We start from the raw sequence: 21,085 nt of genomic DNA on the forward strand, positions 1-21,085 counted from the left end.
GAGAGAGGGAGAGAGAGAGAGAGAGACAGAGGGAGAGAAAGAGAGAGATAGAAAGTAAGAGAGAAAATGAGAGAGGGAGAGAGAGAGGGAAAGAGAGAAGGGGGCCAGAGAGAGAGATAGGGAGGGGAGAGAGAGACGGAGAGAGAGATAGACGAGGGAAGGAGGGCAGAGAGAGAGAGATAGGGAGGGGAGAGAGACGGAGAGAGAGATAGGGAGGGGAGAGAGAGACGGAGAGAGATAGACGAGGGAAGGAGGGCAGAGAGAGATAGGGAGGGGAGAGAGACGGAGAGAGAGATAGACGAGGGAAGGAGGGCAGAGAGAGAGAAAGGGAGGGGAGAGAGACGGAGAGAGAGATGGACGAGGGAAGGAGGGCAGAGACAGAGCCTCCTGAGATTATGGACGTATAGAGCAGAGGAAGTAACAGTTTAATCACAAGCGGCCGAGTGGCGCGAGTCGCATAAACAAACTTGTGACAGATGTTTGATACGCTGCTGTGCATGACTCCACTTAATGACCTCTCCAGGGAGGACGTCCATACACACACATTAAAGGCTGAGTGGGGAGATCTATCCCCATAGGTACAATAGGACTACGGTCACTATGGGGCTTCACTCTCTAATGTGGACACACAGCTACACAGCTCCTGTGTCCCTCCTCCCTTCCACTCCACCTTATGTAGGCCAACAACAATCCCCTTTAGATATAACATCACAATGGTCCTACTTTCATCTGTTCCCATCTAATATCAGCAGCTACCAGATGTATATACTTCTCTCTGGTCTACTCTTCTCTTCTATGGCTAAATGTTATACTCTGAATTAACCGCAGTTGCCAATGCATTAAATATCTCATTAGAGTTAGAGAGGGATAACATCTGGACGGCCGTGCTAACTAATACTAACTCTGTCCATTACAGTGCAGACTTGGGGAGCGGCTGCCAGAGGGACTCAAACCAAATACACCACTGAACTATCAAGGCCTAGGTACTAATGCAGGCAGACAACTCCTCTCTGTTAAAGTCAATGAGATATATGCTAAATGGCCAGGCTGTATGGGAATACAGGACACATATGGTAACAGGTACTAAAAGGGTAGGATTAGCAATTTAAATGCCTTGTTCTCTGCTCCGTGTGAATAGGCCACAAGGGAGTGATGATGCTAAACATCCTTTTTCAGCACAGACCGACGATCTGTGCGATGCACAACCTAAACCTTTGCCTGACACACACACACACACACACACACACACACACACACACACACACACACACATACACATACACACACATATGGACAAACGCATTTGGAGACCAGCACACACTTAATACAAATGCACACACATGAATGCCATATATGCGCACATACACAGACATACACTCACACTCACACACGCATACGCACACACACATCCCGACAAGCCCATTCCTGCATTGTTCCTCGCAAACGCATCCCAACCAATGCAGCATATTCCATTCCAGCTGTCGCCAACACCCTGATCACACATAACAAATATTGTTATAGGACAAATCACTCAGGTAACACAATCACACAGAGAAAACACACCCTCTCTGCTGCTCTCTCATACAGTCACTTACTGAATGGCCCTGTGCTTCCTGACTGAGAAATACGTCAAACATACACAAATGGAGCAAATAGCCACTGATGTTATAAAGGACAGAATGATCCATCCTCTTAGGGAAATGGGACACACCGTGTTGTATTCTCTAAAGGCATGTGTCCTGCTGCATATTGAACAATGTGTTAGACAACAAGCTAAATAACAGGGAGACTGTTACACCAAAACCTTTTACAGTTCATTTACTTGGCGTATAAAAGCCACAATTCTTCAGTCTCCCAAACATAGAAAGACAGACAACCTCCACCTCCCAGTCTCCCCAAATAAATGACAGTGGACACGAGAAAACAAGTTATCTTGTAGGGACGCCCCAGAGCGATCTTCCCCTTATAACTTAGGTACTTACAAGGAGTTTTTCCATTTCATTTGTGGCAGCCGTTGCCGGGAGCTGCATGTGTAACAGGATTAAGTCAATCTGCTGCTGAGCTCCATAATCAAATCCTGCACCTCCGCACACAACGTGTAAACCAGCGTGCCACCGCCCAACACCCTCTCCATTCACTTATATATTTCTTTACAGTTACAGAAGTCGGAAGTTTACATACACCTTTAGCCGAATAAATTTAAACTCAGTTTTGCACAATTCCTGACATTTCATCCCAGTAAAAATCGCTGTCTTAAGTCAGTTAGGATCACCACTTTATTTTAAGAATGTGAAATGTCAGAATAATAGTAGAGAGAATTATTTATTTCAGCTTTTATTTATTTCATCACATTCCCAATGGGTCAGAAGTTTACATACACTCAATTAGTATTTGGTAGCATTGCCTTAAAATGGTTTAACTTGGGTCAAACGTATCGGGTAGACTTCCACAAGCTTCCCACAATAAGTTGGGTGAATTTTGGCCCATTCCTCCTGGCAGAGCTGGTGTAACTTAGTCAGGTTTGTAGGCCTCCTTGCTTACGCACGTTTTTTCAGTTCTGCCTACACATTTTCTATAGGATTGAAGTCAGGGCTTTGTGATGGCCACTCCAATACCTTGACTTTGGTGTCCTATGCTTGGGGTCATTGTCCATTTGGAAGACCCATTTGCGACCAAGCTTTAACTTCCTGACTGATGTCTTGAGATGGTGCTTCAATATATCCACATAATTTTCCTCCTCATGATGCCATATATTCTGTGAAGCACATCAGTCCCTCCTGCAGCAAAGCACCCCCACAGCATGATGCTGCCACCCCCGTGCTTCATGGTTGGGATGGTGTTCTTCAGCTTGCAAGCATCCCCTTTTTACTTTTGTACCTGTTTCCTCCAGCATCTTCACAAGGTTCTTTGCTGTTGTTCTGGGATTGATTTGCACTTTTCACACTGAAGTACGTTCATCTCTAGGAGACAGAACGCGTGTCCTTCCTGAGTGGTATGATGGCTGCATGGTCCCATGGTGTTTATACTTTAATACTATTGTTTGTACAGATGAACGTGGTACCTTCAGGTGTTTGGAAATTGCTCCCAAGGATGAACCAGAAATGTGAAGGTCTACAATTTATTTTCTGAGGTCTTAGCTGATTTCTTTTGATTTCCCCATGATGTCAAGCAAAAGGGAGGCCTTGAAATACATCCACAGGTACACCTCCAGGTACACCGCAATTAGCCAGAAGCTTCTAAAGCCATGACATCATTTTCTGGAATTTTCCAAGCTGTTTAAAGGCACAGTCAACTTAGTGTATGTAAACTTCTCACCCACTGGAATTGTGATACAGTGAATTATAAGTGAAATAATCTGCCTGTAAACAATTGTTGGAAAATTACTTGTATCATGCACAAAGTAGATGTCCTAACCGACTTGCCAAAACTATAGTTTGTTAACAAAAAATTTTAATGACTCCAACCTAAGTGTATGGAAACTTTAGACTTCAACTGTATGTCAGATATTTCTCCTCTCCATTCTTTCATCGGCTGCTTGGCCCCCTAGGGTCCCTGGCTGCTTACACACTCTCTCTCACACACACATACACATACACACACATACACACACATACACCTCAATAGTGCAAGGGAGTCATTCTGTTTGAAAAGTCAGAGAGAGCAAATCTGATATTTGATATTGATTATTGTACTACAGTGTTGATGAAGCTAGCACACCTGCTGTAAACTGTGTACGTGACCAATACAGTTTGATTTGATTTGATCTATACAGCATTTTCCTATTATAGATTAGGGTGCTGGATTGTTGAGTTACTTTATTGAATAATATGAATGCCTTATACACGTAGGACGTTTGCTGTGTTATGAAATGATAAACATGCTATAGTGTAGTGGGCTGTGTTATTAAATGATAAACATGCTATAGTGTAGTGGGCTGTGTTATTAAATGATAAACATGCTATAGCTTTATGGGCTGTGTTATTAAATGATAAACGTGCTATAGCGTTGTGGGCTGTGTTATTAAATGATAAACATGCTATAGCGTAGTGGGCTGTGTTATTAAATGATAAACATGCTATAGTGTAGTGGGCTGTGCTATTAAATGATAAACATGCTATAGCGTAGCAGGCTGTGTTATGAAATGATAAACATGCTATAGCGTAGTGGGCTGTGTTATTAAATGATAAACATGCTATAGCGTAGCAGGCTGTGTTATGAAATGATAAACATGCTATAGCATAGTGGGCTGTGTTATTAAATGATAAACATGCTATAGCGTAGTGGGCTGTGTTATTAAATGATAAACATGCTATAGTGTAGTGGGCTGTGTTATTAAATGATAAACATGCTATAGTGTAGTGGGCTGTGTTATTAAATGATAAACATGTTATAGTGTAGTGGGCTGTGTTATTAAATGATAAACATGCTATAGTGTAGTGGGCTGTGTTATTAAATGATAAACATGCTATAGTGTAGTGGGCTGTGTTATTAAATGATAAACATGCTATAGCGAAGTGGGCTGTGTTATTAAATGATAAACATGCTATAGCGTAGTGGGCTGTGTTATTAAATGATAAACATGCTATAGCGTAGTGGGCTGTGTTATTAAATGATAAACATGCTATAGCGTAGTGGGCTGTGTTATTAAACAGCATAAAAAACCTTATCTTAATGCAGGGTGCTATGATATGGAATGTTATTGCATGGGTCATGTCTAAGGGTTATTGATAATGTACTGTGGGTGGGAGTATGGCTCAGTCTTTTGTCCTAACTGTCGAAATAGGCGAGAATAGTTGCAGAAATTGTGCTTGAGAAGTAGGTATATGTGTGTGTTGTACTATGTTGAGAGGAGGACGTACCCATGGGGGTTCCCACGCCGTAGGCTTTGGAGTCGATGAGACCCCCTATCTGGGTAAGGTTGCAGTTGCGCTGGGTGACAAACTCGATGGTGGTGGACTCCATGAGGAAGGCGTAGTCCGAGGTGAGAACTCGATGGATCCCTTCGTCAATATCTTTCACCATCACAGAGTGCCTCCGACTGCTCATAAACTCCCACATCTTGTCGTACGTGGAGATCTTGGTTTTCTACACAGCAAGAAAGAAACAGAGAGAATGATGACTGTTAGGCTATGATTCAATAATGTCATAAAAGGAGTTGGAGGAGAGTCAGTCTTGATAGTGATATTGCTGGTGCGTTTATTGTGTATAACAGACATTTATACAGGAGTACCGATGCACAAACAAACTCTAAATCAATCAAAACAGAATGTTATTTATTTGAGGTTTGTTTCAAAAGCTAGATATATCATGGTGAATTCATAAATATTTGTCAGGATTATCTCCTATCAAATGCTGTGCCTGTGAGGTTGAACAAATTGGAATGAGCTCAGAAGGAAAGTAATTTAATCAGTGCAGATATAAAAAAATATTATCATCAGTTTGTGATGCAGAAAAAGAGACCTTGCTCTAAAATATAGATTCTCCAATGACACCGTGGTTGGCAGGGAGACAAACACACAGACAAGCAGAGAGAGGGTAAACAGAGCACTCATTTAAACACCAGGCATGTTTTCATTCCTATCAAAGCCTGGAACACAATTTACATGCAATTATTTTTAAATGTCATTAGGAAAACATGTCATTTACTGTTGAGATACTTTCTTGTGTTGCTTTTCTCCCTCATTTAATCATTATCTCGTACTGAGCAGACAGAGAGAGAGACACAGAGAGACGTAGCGAGACACAGAGAGAGACACAGAGAGACATAGAGACACAGTAGAGAACATGCTAATGACTGTAACCACCCTCACAAAATGGCAATCTAAAGAATATCTGATCATTACAGCTCTACAGCAATTATGAACTATACAGCAAAAGTACATACTGAACACCTCAACAGAAAGTATTAATATGAACCTATTATGTGTAGTGATATAAGTTGTTAGTAGTAGTAGTAGTAGTAGTAGTACCAGTAGAATGATAATAGCATTAGGATTATCAATCAATTCCATTTCTGTAGTTAGTTAATATCATTGTGTATCAGTAGGAGCAGTAGTATTGTCAGCAGTAGTAGTCTTTCTCCAGCTGTAAAGTCAGTGAAGACTCAAGGGGTGTGTGTGATACTCTCCCAGGGCCCAGAGATTTGAAGGCATTTTTGAAGGCATTTGAAACCTAATTAAGTCACATCGTCCAAGGTCCCACCTGCCATTATTGTGTGTAATGACTTTTTGTGGCTGGTCGATATTTTAGATCAACTGGGTGATTTGCAAAGTGCCTATCAGAATCTTTTGGAGTCACCCTTGACAAATCAGGCGATTGAGCATGCAAGCTACAGACTGCTGATAAGGCAGAGGCACTGGCTCTGAATACATGGATGGGGAGGCAGATAGCCACATAGTTAGCTAACACTAACTCACACAGGATAGTACAGAGGTGGGCTTCCCTCAGAACCACCTGCGACTACAAAATACCTTCACTGATCCCACAGAGCTAATGAGATATTTGGAAGAAGACTAACAGGTATCGAAATCATTGAAGTTTGACTGGGTCACTAATAGCTGTTAAATTGGAATGTATTCAATGAGAGAGCATTTGCAGAGCTTATATTTGAAAAGTTGGTATATTTATATTTGTGAGAAAGTAAGTTAAATAGATATGAACGACAGTTCGAAGAACAAGAGTTTTTATAGAACTAAATATTTGAGTTTTAAAAGTTGTATTTGACTTTTCTCTTCTTTGCCTCTCCTCTCCTCAACCTGTCTGTTTTTTAAATGAGGTTTTCATCTCTTCTTACTTGGCCTCTCTGTTTTCAGAATCACACATTCCTCTTGGTGGAGACGTGCGTTTCCATGTCTCCGCTGGGCGCCGGGGATGATTAGAACACTGCTCTGCCTAACCCTTTGATCATGCTGAAGTGGCTGAAGATTAGCACCGCTACAATCTAACGTTACTCCGGGATCCAGATCTGTTCAAAAGGCTGAAATAATCATTCACTGTGCTATGCAACGCACTCCCAAACAGAATCATCATCATTGTTCCCAGAAAAACGAGTCTCTCTCTTTTTTTCCATCTCTCTCACACACAATACCTCCTCCTTTACCGTGAGATTCGGACTCAAGTGCTGAATGAGGGAACGGCACGCAGTCGAGTCTGAACCACCACTGAATTATCGGAGATGAGAAGGAGAGAACAGGCGGTAAAACCATTGTCAATCATGACAAGGCTGTGATGGTGACTGCCAATGAGGTATCTTACCATTAGTGCTTGAGTGAATAATCATTGCTAAAGTGAGGTGAATATGGGTTTCGAGTGAGATGCGTGATTTTGCAGTTCTGGTTCAGATCGGAGTTATCAGGGGGATTCTGTTGCCTATAGTAACACAAGAGGAAAAAGAAAAGGCTGGCATACTTGTCTCTTTGTTTTGGAGAATGACAGGGTAAAGAAAAGACTCAGAGAACTAAGTTCTAAACTAAACACTAACTTCCCATTTGTTAATGAAAAGTTAACTTCCGTTCCACAGAAAACCTTGCTACACCTAATCAGACAGTTATATAATATAAAACATTGGAACATACCTACAAATAAACAGCTAATTGCTCTCTGTTCAAAACTCCAAAAAAGTCCCGTTAGGAGTCGTCTTGGTCAGCAAGGTATAAAACGTATCAATCATGCAGTAGAAAACAAGAACTATGATGCCCCAATTTCAGGCCAACATCTGCTGAGTCATCGCAACAACAATTCATACCAAAAGTGGGCATTGGGGACTAAGAAAACAAAACTACAAAGTAATCGTAATTATCCCAATGCTCTAACATGAAACACAACCATGTACATTCATCCCTGCATATGCCATATCAGTAACACTTTACTTGACACCCATCATCATAACACGTCATGACACGGTCATAACCATGGCATAATGTGTCATAACAGCTGACATAACTCGTCATAACACGTCATGACACGGTCATAACCATGGCATAATGTGTCATAACAGCTGACATGAATTGTCATAACACGTCATGACACGGTCATAACCATGGCATAATGTGTCATAACAGCTGACATAACTTGTCATAACACGTCATGACGCGGTCATAACCATGGCATAATGTGTCATAACAGCTGACATAACTTGTCATAACACGTCATGACGCGGTCATAACCATGGCATAATGTGTCATAACAGCTGACATAACTCGTCATAACACGTCATGACACGGTCATAACCATGGCATAATGTGTCATAACAGCTGACATGAATTGTCATAACACGTCATGACACGGTCATAACCATGGCATAATGTGTCATAACAGCTGACATAACTTGTCATAACACGTCATGACGCGGTCATAACCATGGCATAATGTGTCATAACAGCTGACATAACTTGTCATAACACGTCATGACGCGGTCATAACCATGGCATAATGTGTCATAACAGCTGATATAACTTGTCATAACACGTCATGACACGGTCATAACCATGGCATAATGTGTCATAACAGCTGACATAACTTGTCATAACCTGCCATAATATGGTCATAACACTGTCATGACCCATATATTTAGACCTGTTTGTGCCATGTACTGTGTTACTGTGTTATGACTGGTTATGACATCCACATAAGAGTGTCAAAACCCACAAAACCTACCACAGTAGTTATTTGTCAACAGTATGTTTATGTTAAATAACATTTACTGAAATTGATCATTGTAGTTAAATTATCATTGTAATTGTGCACACATTGATGTCAGACATGCACCTATCCGTAATTATATAATTCAGAGAAAGAAAAAAAACTTTTCTGAACTTTTCTGAACCCTCACCCTCCCCACTTTCCATCACTGACTTTGCTGATAACTAGTTTATTGAGGAGAAGTGTACTTACTATGCCTGTAATATGTGGTTGTCCCCCCTAGCTATCTTAAGATGAATGCACTAACTGAAAGTCGCTCTGGATAAGAGCATCTGCTAAATTACTAAAATGTTAAATGTACCCCATTGGTCTATTGCTGATGACTGGGATGAATGCAGGAGCAAATTTTAAGAGCAGGACAAGACAACTTCTTTTTGAGTGATGACTGACATAAAGGCAGGCATGTACGTGATAGGCCTATCTGGTTTATATGATTATGATGGTCATAATGCTTCTTGACAGAGTCATAAAGTGTATTGTCTTAGTCCATGTAAAGTGACACAGGATGGTCATAATGCTTCTTGACAGAGTCATAAAGTGTATTGTCTTAGTCCATGTAAAGTGACACAGGATGGTCATAATGCTTCTTGACAGAGTCATAAAGTGTATTGTCTTAGACCATGTAAAGTGACACAGGATGGTCATAATGCTTCTTGACAGAGTCATAAAGTGTATTGTCTTAGTCCATGTAAAGTGACACAGGATGGTCATAATGCTTCTTGACAGAGTCATAAAGTGTATTGTCTTAGACCATGTAAAGTGACACAGGATGGTCATAATGCTTCTTGACAGAGTCATAAAGTGTATTTTCTTAGTTCATGTAAAGTGACACAGGATGGTCATAATGCTTCTTGACAGAGTCATAAAGTGTATTGTCTTAGTCCATGTAAAGTGACACAGGATGGTCATAATGCTTCTTGACAGAGTCATAAAGTGTATTGTCTTAGTCCATGTAAAGTGACACAGGATGGTCATAATGCTTCTTGACAGAGTCATAAAGTGTATTTTCTTAGTCCATGTAAAGTGACACAGGATGGTCATAATGCTTCATGACAGAGTCATAAAGTGTATTGTCTTAGTCCATGTAAAGTGACACAGGATGGTCATAATGCTTCTTGACAGAGTCATAAAGTGTATTGTCTTAGTCCATGTAAAGTGACACAGGATGGTCATAATGCTTCTTGACAGAGTCATAAAGTGTATTTTCTTAGTCCATGTAAAGTGACACAGGATGGTCATAATGCTTCTTGACAGAGTCATAAAGTGTATTGTCTTAGTCCATGTAAAGTGACACAGGATGGTCATAATGCTTCTTGACAGAGTCATAAAGTGTATTGTCTTAGTCCATGTAAAGTGACACAGGATGGTCATAATGCTTCTTGACAGAGTCATAAAGTGTATTGTCTTAGTCCATGTAAAGTGACACAGGATGGTCATAATGCTTCTTGACAGAGTCATAAAGTGTATTTTCTTAGTCCATGTAAAGTGACACAGGATGGTCATAATGCTTCTTGACAGAGTCATAAAGTGTATTTTCTTAGTCCATGTAAAGTGACACAGGATGGTCATAATGCTTCTTGACAGAGTCATAAAGTGTATTTTCTTAGTCCATGTAAAGTGACACAGGATGGTCATAATGCTTCTTGACAGAGTCATAAAGTGTATTTTCTTAGTCCATGTAAAGTGACACAGGATGGTCATAATGCTTCTTGACAGAGTCATAAAGTGTATTTTCTTCAAGTTATTTAAAATATGATGGAAAACAAACATGACTGTAAAGAATTCCTTACAACAACAACAAAGGATTTAAGAGACACATTTTCAAACATAGTTTATATTGCACATGCACGTGTATAGATTTACAGTATGTGCCATTGCAGGCTTGTGGCCCCACTACAAATGAGCACAAAGGGGACTTGGCAAGGTTGTGCATTTTCACTGCTTTACCATGTTTCGGGGTCAAATCTCTGAATCGATTTGCATGTGTCAAATGGCCTCATTAGATGAAGTGAATGTTAATGCCTCTGTGGAAGCCTTTCCTCTAATAAATCTATTATTTCTACATTGTGATGCTAATAGCTGTTAGCCCTGATCCACAAGGGCAATACAGAGAGTACCAAGTCATAACCTCGAATCAGCCAAGCACCTTCAGGTCCCTTTCACCAGAGGTGAATTCCCAATCTCACAACCTCAAAACCAGCTACCAAGCCATTTCAGGCAATCAATCAAGTTAGAGTCGCTTGTCTAACTAACTTAGCTGGGATGCCTGCTGGCATGATTGCTAGACTTTAGAAAAGCCTCCATTTTTTTTATGAATCAATGTGCAGCATTCATTAAAATGACAATTCAACAGGTAAAGAGGTATGCTTTAACCTATGCAGAAAAATAGACATAGACATATCATTAGGTATAATGATTATGGCTCTAGACTGCAGGAAAAAGCTATTCTCCGACAATTTTCACTCAACCAGGTGAAATCTACAACCTCCCTCCATCCTCACGTACTTTGTACCCCCAAATGGGTGCATGACGCCCCTGCCTCTCACCTCAGACCCACTCAAGGCTTTCCAGGGGAGAAAATGTGAGTCACTGCCTGCTTGTCCGCAGTCTAATCCAGAATCATGTGACTTGGTAAATAATAACAATTAAGAATAATATTTCTCTTGGCTTCATAAGGTGGTGTTGTTCTCTTCCATGTGCTATTTTTCAGCAGTGAACTTGATGTAAACTGTTTTATATAGGTAGTGTACTGCAAAGCTGGAAGTGAATATGAGTGTGAGTATAAATGTGCGTGTGCACGCTTGTGTGTATGTGCGCACGTGTGCCTGCGTGTGTCTGTGTGTGCGTGTGTGTGTGTGTGTGTGCACGTCTGCGTGTACATGTACGTGTGGAGGTTGAGTGATGGGGAGGTTGAGTGATGGCGCTATAAGAAGCAGGTGGATGGACTGAGATGCATCCTCTCCCTGTGGTCTCCCTCCCAACACAGACCACCAGCAAACTCTCTATTGTTAGGCTTGTCAACAAGTATTGCTCTGCAGTGTTTTGCATATTTTTCAAAGAGCCTGTAATCAAAGGCATGGAGATAGAGGAAGAAAACAGCTTACAGTTTCGTTAAAACAAACATCACTTATCATCTGCGTAGACTACTTTTGACAGATATTCTTTTACAATACATTGTTGACACTGAACGGTAGTGCTCATAAAGACAAAACACAAAAACACTTCCCAAGTTCAGGAAACACGCTCACCAGCTGCTAAGGAAGGGGAGTAATATAATACAGGTTTATGATACCATGTTATGTTGGTTTATGTTCTAAGATTAATGGTACATCAGTCACAAAAACAATGACCATTTCCTTTTATTCACGAATGAAAACTTTTATGGATACTGACTGGAAGCAGAACTACTCCGCTTTAAGAGACTCTACTTTTATCTGATCAATTAGTGTCTTGAGTGAATCAGATGCCAATCTCCTGTTTCACCAACTAATGATCCAGAGGGATCACTGTAAAAACAATAGGAGAGTAAGGTGAGGATCACTATAGGAGAGAATGATCAGGATCACTGTCTATACTATAGGAGAGAATGATCAGGATCACTGTCTATACTATAGGAGAGAATGATCAGGATTACTGCCAAAACTATAGAAGATAATGATCAGGATCACTGCCAAAACTATAGGAGAGTATGATAAGGATCACTGTCTATACTAAAGGAGAGTATGATCAGGATCACTGCCTATACTATAGGAGAGTATGATCAGGATCACTGCCTATACTATAGGAAAGTATGGTCAGGATCAATGTCTATACTATAGGAGAGCATTGTCAGGATCATTGTCTATACTATAGGAGGGCATGATCAGGATCACTGTCTAAACTATAGGAGAGTATGATTAGGATCACTGCCTATACTATAGGAGAGCATGATCAGGATCACTGCCTATACTATAGGAGTGTATGATCAGGATCACTGCCTATACTATAGGAGTGTATGGTCAGGATCAATGTCTATACTATAGGAGAGCATTGTGAGGATCACTGTCTATACCATATTAGAGCATGGTCAGGATCAATGTCTATACTATAGGAGAGCATTGTGAGGATCACTGTCTATACTATAGGAGGGCATGGTCAGGATCAATGTCTATACTATAGGATAGTATGGTCAGGATCACTGTCTAAACTATAGGAAAGCAAAGTCAGGATCACTGTCTATACTATATTAGAGCATGGTCAGGATCACTGTCTATACTATATTAGAGCATGGTCAAGAACAAGGTCTAAACTTTATTAGAGCATGGTCAGGGTCACTGTCTATACTATATTAGAGCATGGTCAAGAACAAGGTCTAAACTTTATTAGAGCATGGTTAGGGTCAAAGTCTTTACTATAGGAGAGCATGGTGAGGATCACTGTCTTTACTATAGGAGAGCATGGTCAAGATCACTATCAATACTATAGGAGATCATGGTAAGGATAACAGTCATTAATATATTAGAGCATGTTCAGGATCACGGTCTATACTATAGGAGGGCACGGTCAGGATCACTGTATATAGCATAGGAGAGTATGGTGAGGATCACTGTCTATACTATTGGAGAGTATGCTGAGGATCCCTGTCAACACTACAGGAGAGTGTGGTCAGGATCACTGGTAATACTATAGGAGAGCATGGTGAGGATCACTGTCTATACTAAAGGAGAGAATGTTGAGGATCACTGTCTATACTATAGGAGAGCATGGTCAGGATAACTGTCAATATCATAGGAGAGCATGGTGAGGATCACTGTCTATGCTATAGGAAAGTATGGTCAAGATCACTGTCCATACATTAGGAGAGCATTGTGAGGATAACTGTCTATACAATATTAGAGCATGGTCAGGAACAATGACTATACTATATTAGAGTATGGTCAGGATCACTGTCTATACTAAAGGAGAGCATGGTGAGGAGGACTGTCTATACTATAGGAGAGTATGGTGAGGATCACTGTCTATACTATATTAGAGCATGGTCAGGATCTCTGTCTATACTATAGGAGAGCATGGTCAGGATAACTGTCAATACTACAGGAGAGCATGGTCAGGATAACTGTCTATACTATAGGAGTGCATGGTCAGGATAATTGTCAATACTACAGGAGAGCATTGTCAGGATAACTGTCTATACTATAGGAGAGCATGGTCAGGATAATTGTCAATACTACAGGAGAGTATGCTGAGAATCACTGTCTATAGTAAAGTAGAGCATGTTCAGGATCACTGTCTATACTATATTAGAGCATGGTCAGGATCACTGTCTATACTATAGGCGAGCATGTTCAGGATCACTGTCTATACTATATTAGAGCATGGTCAGGATCACTGTCTATACTATAGGAGAGCATGTTCAGGATCACTGTCTATACTATAGGAGAGCATGGTGAGGATCACTGTCTATACTAAAGGAGAGCATGGTCAGGATCACTGTCTATACTATAGGAGAGCATGGTCAGGATCACTGTCTATACTATAATAGAGCATGGTCAGGATCACTGTCTATACTATAGGAGAGCATGGTCAGGATCACTGTCTATACTATAGGAGAGCATGGTGAGGATCACTGTCTATACTAAAGGAGAGCATGGTCAGGATCACTGTCTATACTATAGGAGAGCATGGTCAGGATCACTGTCTATACTATAATAGAGCATGGTCAGGATCACTGTCTATACTATATTAGAGCATGGTCAGGATCACTGTCTATACTATAGGAGAGCATGGTCAGGATCACTGTCTATACTATAGGAGAGCATGGTCAGGATCACTGTCTATACTATATTAGAGCATGGTCAGGATCACTGTCTATACTATAGGAGAGCATGGTCAGGATCACTGTCTATACTATAGGAGAGCATGGTCAGGATCACTGTCTATACTAAAGGATAGTATGGTCAGGATCACTGTCTATACTAAAGGAGAGCATGGTGAGGAGGACTGTCTATACTATAGGAGAGTATGGTGAGGATCACTTTCTATAGTATAGGAGAGCAAGGTCAGGATCACTGTCTATACTATATTAGAGCATGGTCAGGATCACAGTCTATACTATATTAGAGCATGGTCAGGGTCACTGTCTATATTATAGGAGAGCATGGTCAGGATCACTGTCTATACTATATTAGATTATGGTCAGGGTCACTGTCTATATTATAGGAGAGCATGGTCAGGATCACTGTCTATACTATATTAGATCATGGTCAGGGTCACTGTCTATACTATATTAGAGCATGGTCAGGAACACTGTCTATGCTATAGAAGAGCATGATCAGGATCACTGTCTATTCTAAAGGAGATTATGGTCAGGATCACTGTATATACTTCATGAGATTATGGTCAGGAAAATGTCTATACTATAAGAGATTATGGTGAGGATTACTGTCTATACTACAGGAGATTATGATGAGGATAACTGTCTATACTATAGGAGAGTATGGTGAAGATAACTGTCTATATTAAAGGAGAGCATTGTGAGGTTTAATGTCTACGCTATATTAAAGCATGCTCAGGATCACTGTCTATACTATAGGAGGGCATGATCAGGATCACTGTCTATACTATAGGAGAGTATGGTCAGGAAAACTGTCTATACTATAGGAGAGTATGTTCAGGATCACTGTCTATACCATAGGAGAGAATGTTCAGGATCACTGTCTATACCATAGGAGAGCATGGTCAGGATCACTGTCTATACTAAAGGAGCGCATGGTCAGGATAACTGTCTATACTATCGGAAAGTATGCTGAGAATCAATGTCTATACAAAAGGAGAGCATTGTGAGTATCAATGTCTATACTACATTAGAGCATGGTCGGGATCACTGTCTATACTATTGGAGGGCATGGTCAGGATCACTGTCTATACTATAGGAGGGCATGGTCAGAAACACTGTCTATACTATAGGAGGGCATGGTCAGGATCACTGTCTAGACTATAAGAGGGCATGGTCAGTATCACTGTCTATTCTATAGGAGAGCATGGTCAGGATCACTGTCTATACTATAGGAGAGTATGGTGAGGATCACTGTCTATAGTATAGGAGAGCAAGTTCAGGATCAATGTCTATACTATATTAGAGCATGGTAAGGAACAAGGTTTATGCTATATAAGAGCATGGTCAGGATCACTGTCTATACTATAGGAGGGGAAGGTCAGGATCACTGTCTAGACTATAAGAGGGCATGGTCAGTATCACTGTCTATACTATAGGAGAGCATGGTCAGGATCACTGTTTATAACATAGCAGAGTATGTTCAGGATCACTGTCTATACTATATTAGAGCATGGTAAGGAACAAGGTTTATGCTATATAAGAGCAGGATCAGGATCACTGTCTATACTATATTAGAGCATGGTCAGGGTCACTGTCTATACTATAGGAGAATATGGTCAGGATCATTGTCTATACTATAGGAGAGCATGGTAAGGATCACTGTCTATACTATAGGAGAGCAGGGTCAGGATCACTGTCTATACCATAGGAGAGCATGGTCAAGATCACTATCAATAATATAGGAGACTATGTTCAGGATCACTGTCCATACTACAGGAGAGTAGGTTCAGGATCAATGTCTATACTATATTAGAGCATGGTGAGGATAACTGTCTATACTAAAGGAGAGCATGGTCGGGATCACTGTCTATGCTATATGAGGGCATGGTGAGGATCAATGTCCATACTATAGGAGAGCATGGTCAGGATCACTGTCTATACTTTAGGAGAGTTTGTCAGGATAACTGTCTATACTATAGGAGGGCATGGTCAGGAACACTGTCTATAGCATAGGAGAGTATAGTGAGGATCACTGTCTACACTATATAAGAGCATGGTCAGGATCACTGTCTCTACCATAGGACAGCATGGTCAGGATCACTGTCTATTCTATAGGAGAGTATGGTGAGGGTCGCTGTCTGAACTATAGGAGAGCATGGTGAGGATCACTGTCTATACTAAAGGAGAGCATGGTCAGGATCACTGTCTATACTATAGGAGGTCATGGTCAGGATCACTGTCTATAATATAGGAGAGTTTGTCAGGATAACTGTCTATACTATAGGAGGGCATGGTCAGGATCACTGTCTGTAACATAGGAGAGTATGCTCAGGATCACTGCCTATACTATAGGAGGGCATGGTCAGGATCACTGTCTATACTATAGGAGGGCATGGTCAGGATCACTGTCTATAATATAGGAGAGTTTGTCAGGATAACTGTCTATACTATATGAGGGCATGGTCAGGAACACTGTCTATAGCATAGGAGAGTATAGTGAGGATCACTGTCTATACTAAAGAAGAGCATGGTCAGGATCACTGTCTATACTATAGGAGAGTATGGTGAGGGTCACTGTCTATATTATAGGAGAGCATGGTGAGGATCACTGTCTATACTAAAGAAGAGCATGGTCAGGATCACTGTCTATGCTATAGGAGAGCATGGTCAGGATCACTGTCTATACTATAGGAGAGTTTGTCAGGATCACTGTCTATACTAAAGGAGAGCATGGTCAGGATCACTGTCTATGCCATAGGAGGGCATGGTGAGGATCAATGTCCATACTATAGGAGTGCATGGTCAGGATCACTGTCTATACTATAGGAGAGTATGGTCAGGATCACTGTCTATACTATAAGAGAGTATGTTCAGGATCACTGTCTATACTATAGGAGAGTATGGTCAGGATCACTGTCTATACTATAAGAGAGTATGTTCAGGATCACTCTCTATACCACAGGAGAGTATGTTCAGGATCACTGTCTATACTATATTAGAGCATGGTCAAGATCACTGTCTATACTATAGGAGAGCATGGTCAGGATCACTATCTATACTATATTAGAGCATGGTCAGGATCACTGTCTATACTATCAGAAAGTATGCTGAGAATCAATGTCGATACAAAAGGAGAGCATGGTCAGGAACACTGTCTATACTATAGGAGAGCATGGTCAGGATCACTGTCTATACTATAGGAGAGCATGGTCAGGATCACTGTCTATAATATAGGAGGGCATGGTCAGGATCACTGTCTATATTAAGGAGGGCATGGTCAGGATCACTGTCTAAACTATAGGAGGGCATGGTCAGGATCACTGTCTATATTAAGGAGGGCATGGTCAGGATCATTGTCTATACTATTGGAGGGCATGGTCAGGAACACTGTCTATAGCATAGGAGAGTATGGTGAGGATCACTGTCTATACTATAGGAGAGTATGTTCAGGATCACTGTCTATACCATAGGAGAGAATGTTCAGGATCACTGTCTATACCATAGGAGAGCATGGTCAGGATCACTGTCTATACTAAAGGAGCGCATGGTCAGGATAACTGTCTATACTATCGGAAAGTATGCTGAGAATCAATGTCTATACAAAAGGAGAGCATTGTGAGTATCAATGTCTATACTACATTAGAGCATGGTTGGGATCACTGTCTATACTATTGGAGGTTATGGTCAGGATCACTGTCTATACTATAGGAGGGCATGGTCAGAAACACTGTCTATACTATAGGAGGGCATGGTCAGGATCACTGTCTAGACTATAAGAGGGCATGGTCAGTATCACTGTCTATTCTATAGGAGAGCATGGTCAGGATCACTGTCTATACTATAGGAGAGTATGGTGAGGATCACTGTCTATAGTATAGGAGAGCAAGTTCAGGATCAATGTCTATACTATATTAGAGCATGGTAAGGAACAAGGTTTATGCTATATAAGAGCATGGTCAGGATCACTGTCTATACTATATTAGAGCATGGTCAGGGTCACTGTCTATACTATAGGATAATATGGTCAGGATCATTGTCTATACTATAGGAGAGCATGGTCAGGATCACTGTCTATACTAAAGGAGAGCATGGTCAGGATCACTGTCTATATTAAGGAGGGCATGGTCAGGATCACTGTCTAAACTATAGGAGGGCATGGTCAGGATCACTGTCTATATTAAGGAGGGCATGGTCAGGATCACTGTCTATACTATTGGAGGGCATGGTCAGGATCACTGTCTATACTAGGGGGGCATGGGCAGGATCACTGTCTAAACTATAGGAGGGCATGGTCAGGATCACTGACTATATTAAGGAGGGCATGGTCAGGATCACTGTCTATACTATTGGAGGGCATGGTCAGGATCACTGTCTATACTAGGGGGGCATGGGCAGGATCACTGTCCATACTACAGGAGAGTATGTTCAGGATCACTTTCTATACTATATTAGAGCATGGTCAGGATCACTGTCTATACTATATTAGAGCATGGTCAGGATCACTGTCTATACCATAGGAGAGCAAGGTCAGGATCACTGTCTATACTATATTAGAGCATGGTCAAGATCACTGTCTATACCATATGAGAGCAGGGTCAGGATCACTGTCTATACTATAGGAGAGCATGGTCAAGATCACTATCTATACTAGGGGGGCATGGGCAGGATCTCTGTGTAAACTATAGGAGGGCATGGTCAGGATCACTGTCTATACTATTGGAGGGCATGGTCAGGATCACTGTCTATACTAGGGGGGCATGGGCAGGATCACTGTCTAAACTATAGGAGGGCATGGTCAGGATCACTGTCTATACTATAGGAGAGTATGGTCAGGATCACTGTCTATACTATAAGAGAGTATGTTCAGGATCACTGTCTATACTATAGGAGAGTATGGTCAGGATCACTGTCTATACTATATTAGAGCATGGTCAAGATCACTGTCTATACTATATTAGAGCATGGTCAGGATCATTGTCTATACTATAGGAGAGTTTGTCAGGATCACTGTCTATACTAAAGGAGATTATGGTCAGGATCACTGTCTATGCTATAGGAGGGCATGGTGAGGATCAATGTCCATACTATAGGAGAGCATGGTCAGGATCACTGTCTATACTATAGGAGAGTATGGTCAGGATCACTGTCTATACTATAAGAGAGTATGTTCAGGATCACTGTCTATACTATAGGAGAGTATGGTCAGGATCACTGTCTATACTATATTAGAGCATGGTCAAGATCACTGTCTATACCATAGGAGGGCAAGGTCAGGATCACTGTCTATACTATATTAGAGCATGGTCAGGATCACTGTCTAAACTATAGGAGAGCATGGTCAGGATCACTGTCTATACTATAGGAGAGCATGGTCAGGATCACTGTCTATACTATAGGAGAGCATGGTCAGGATCACTGTCTATACTATAGGAGGGCATGGTCAGGATCACTGTCTATATTAAGGAGGGCATGGTCAGGATCACTGTCTAAACTATAGGAGGGCATGGTCAGGATCACTGTCTATATTAAGGAGGGCATGGTCAGGATCACTGTCTATACTATTGGAGTGCATGGTCAGGAACACTGTCTATAGCATAGGAGAGTATGGTGAGGATCACTGTCTATACTATAGGAGAGTATGGTCAGGAAAACTGTCTATACTATAGGAGAGTATGTTCAGGATCACTGTCTATACCATAGGAGAGAATGTTCAGGATCACTGTCTATACCATAGGAGAGCATGGTCAGGATCACTGTCTAGACTAAAGGAGCGCATGGTCAGGATAACTGTCTATACTATCGGAAAGTATGCTGAGAATCAATGTCTATACAAAAGGAGAGCATTGTGAGTATCAATGTCTATACAACATTAGAGCATGGTCGGGATCACTGTCTATACTATTGGGTGGCATGGTCAGGATCACTGTCTATACTATAAGAGGGCATGGTCAGAAACACTGTCTATACTATAGGAGGGCATGGTCAGGATCACTGTCTAGACTATAAGAGGGCATGGTCAGTATCACTGTCTATTCTATAGGAGAGCATGGTCAGGATCACTGTCTATACTATAGGAGAGTATGGTGAGGATCACTGTCTATAGTATAGGAGAGCAAGTTCAGGATCAATGTCTATACTATATTAGAGCATGGTAAGGAACAAGGTTTATGCTATATAAGAGCATGGTCAGGATCACTGTCTATACTATATTAGAGCATGGTCAGGGTCACTGTCTATACTATAGGAGAATATGGTCAGGATCATTGTCTATACTATAGGAGAGCATGGTCAGGATCACTGTCTATACTATAGGAGAGCAGGGTCAGGATCACTGTCTATACCATAGGAGAGCATGGTCAAGATCACTATCAATAATATAGGAGAGTATGTTCAGGATCACTGTCCATACTACAGGAGAGTAGGTTCAGGATCAATGTCTATACTATATTAGAGCATGGTCAAGATCACTGTCTATACTAAAGGAGAGCATGGTCAGGATCACTGTCTATATTAAGGAGGGCATGGTCAGGATCACTGTCTATACTATTGGAGGGCATGGTCAAGATCACT

The 21,085-nt window shown here is 41.1% G+C and overlaps 1 protein-coding gene across 2 annotated transcripts in view; it reads right to left on the minus strand.

The window, feature by feature from the left end:
• LOC110512031 (glutamate receptor ionotropic, kainate 2) overlaps positions 1-21,085 on the minus strand; it is a 234,597-nt gene that overhangs the window by 23,206 nt on the left and 190,306 nt on the right. For both annotated transcript variants that reach the window (XM_036970551.1, XM_036970556.1), the window contains exon 15: positions 4,860-5,085. In XM_036970551.1, the coding sequence (XP_036826446.1) occupies positions 4,860-5,085 (226 nt within the window). The remainder of the gene's footprint in view (positions 1-4,859; positions 5,086-21,085) is intronic.

This window comes from Oncorhynchus mykiss, chromosome 3 (genome assembly GCF_013265735.2).
Source record: "Oncorhynchus mykiss isolate Arlee chromosome 3, USDA_OmykA_1.1, whole genome shotgun sequence".
In the NCBI taxonomy this organism is placed as follows: domain Eukaryota; kingdom Metazoa; phylum Chordata; class Actinopteri; order Salmoniformes; family Salmonidae; genus Oncorhynchus; species Oncorhynchus mykiss.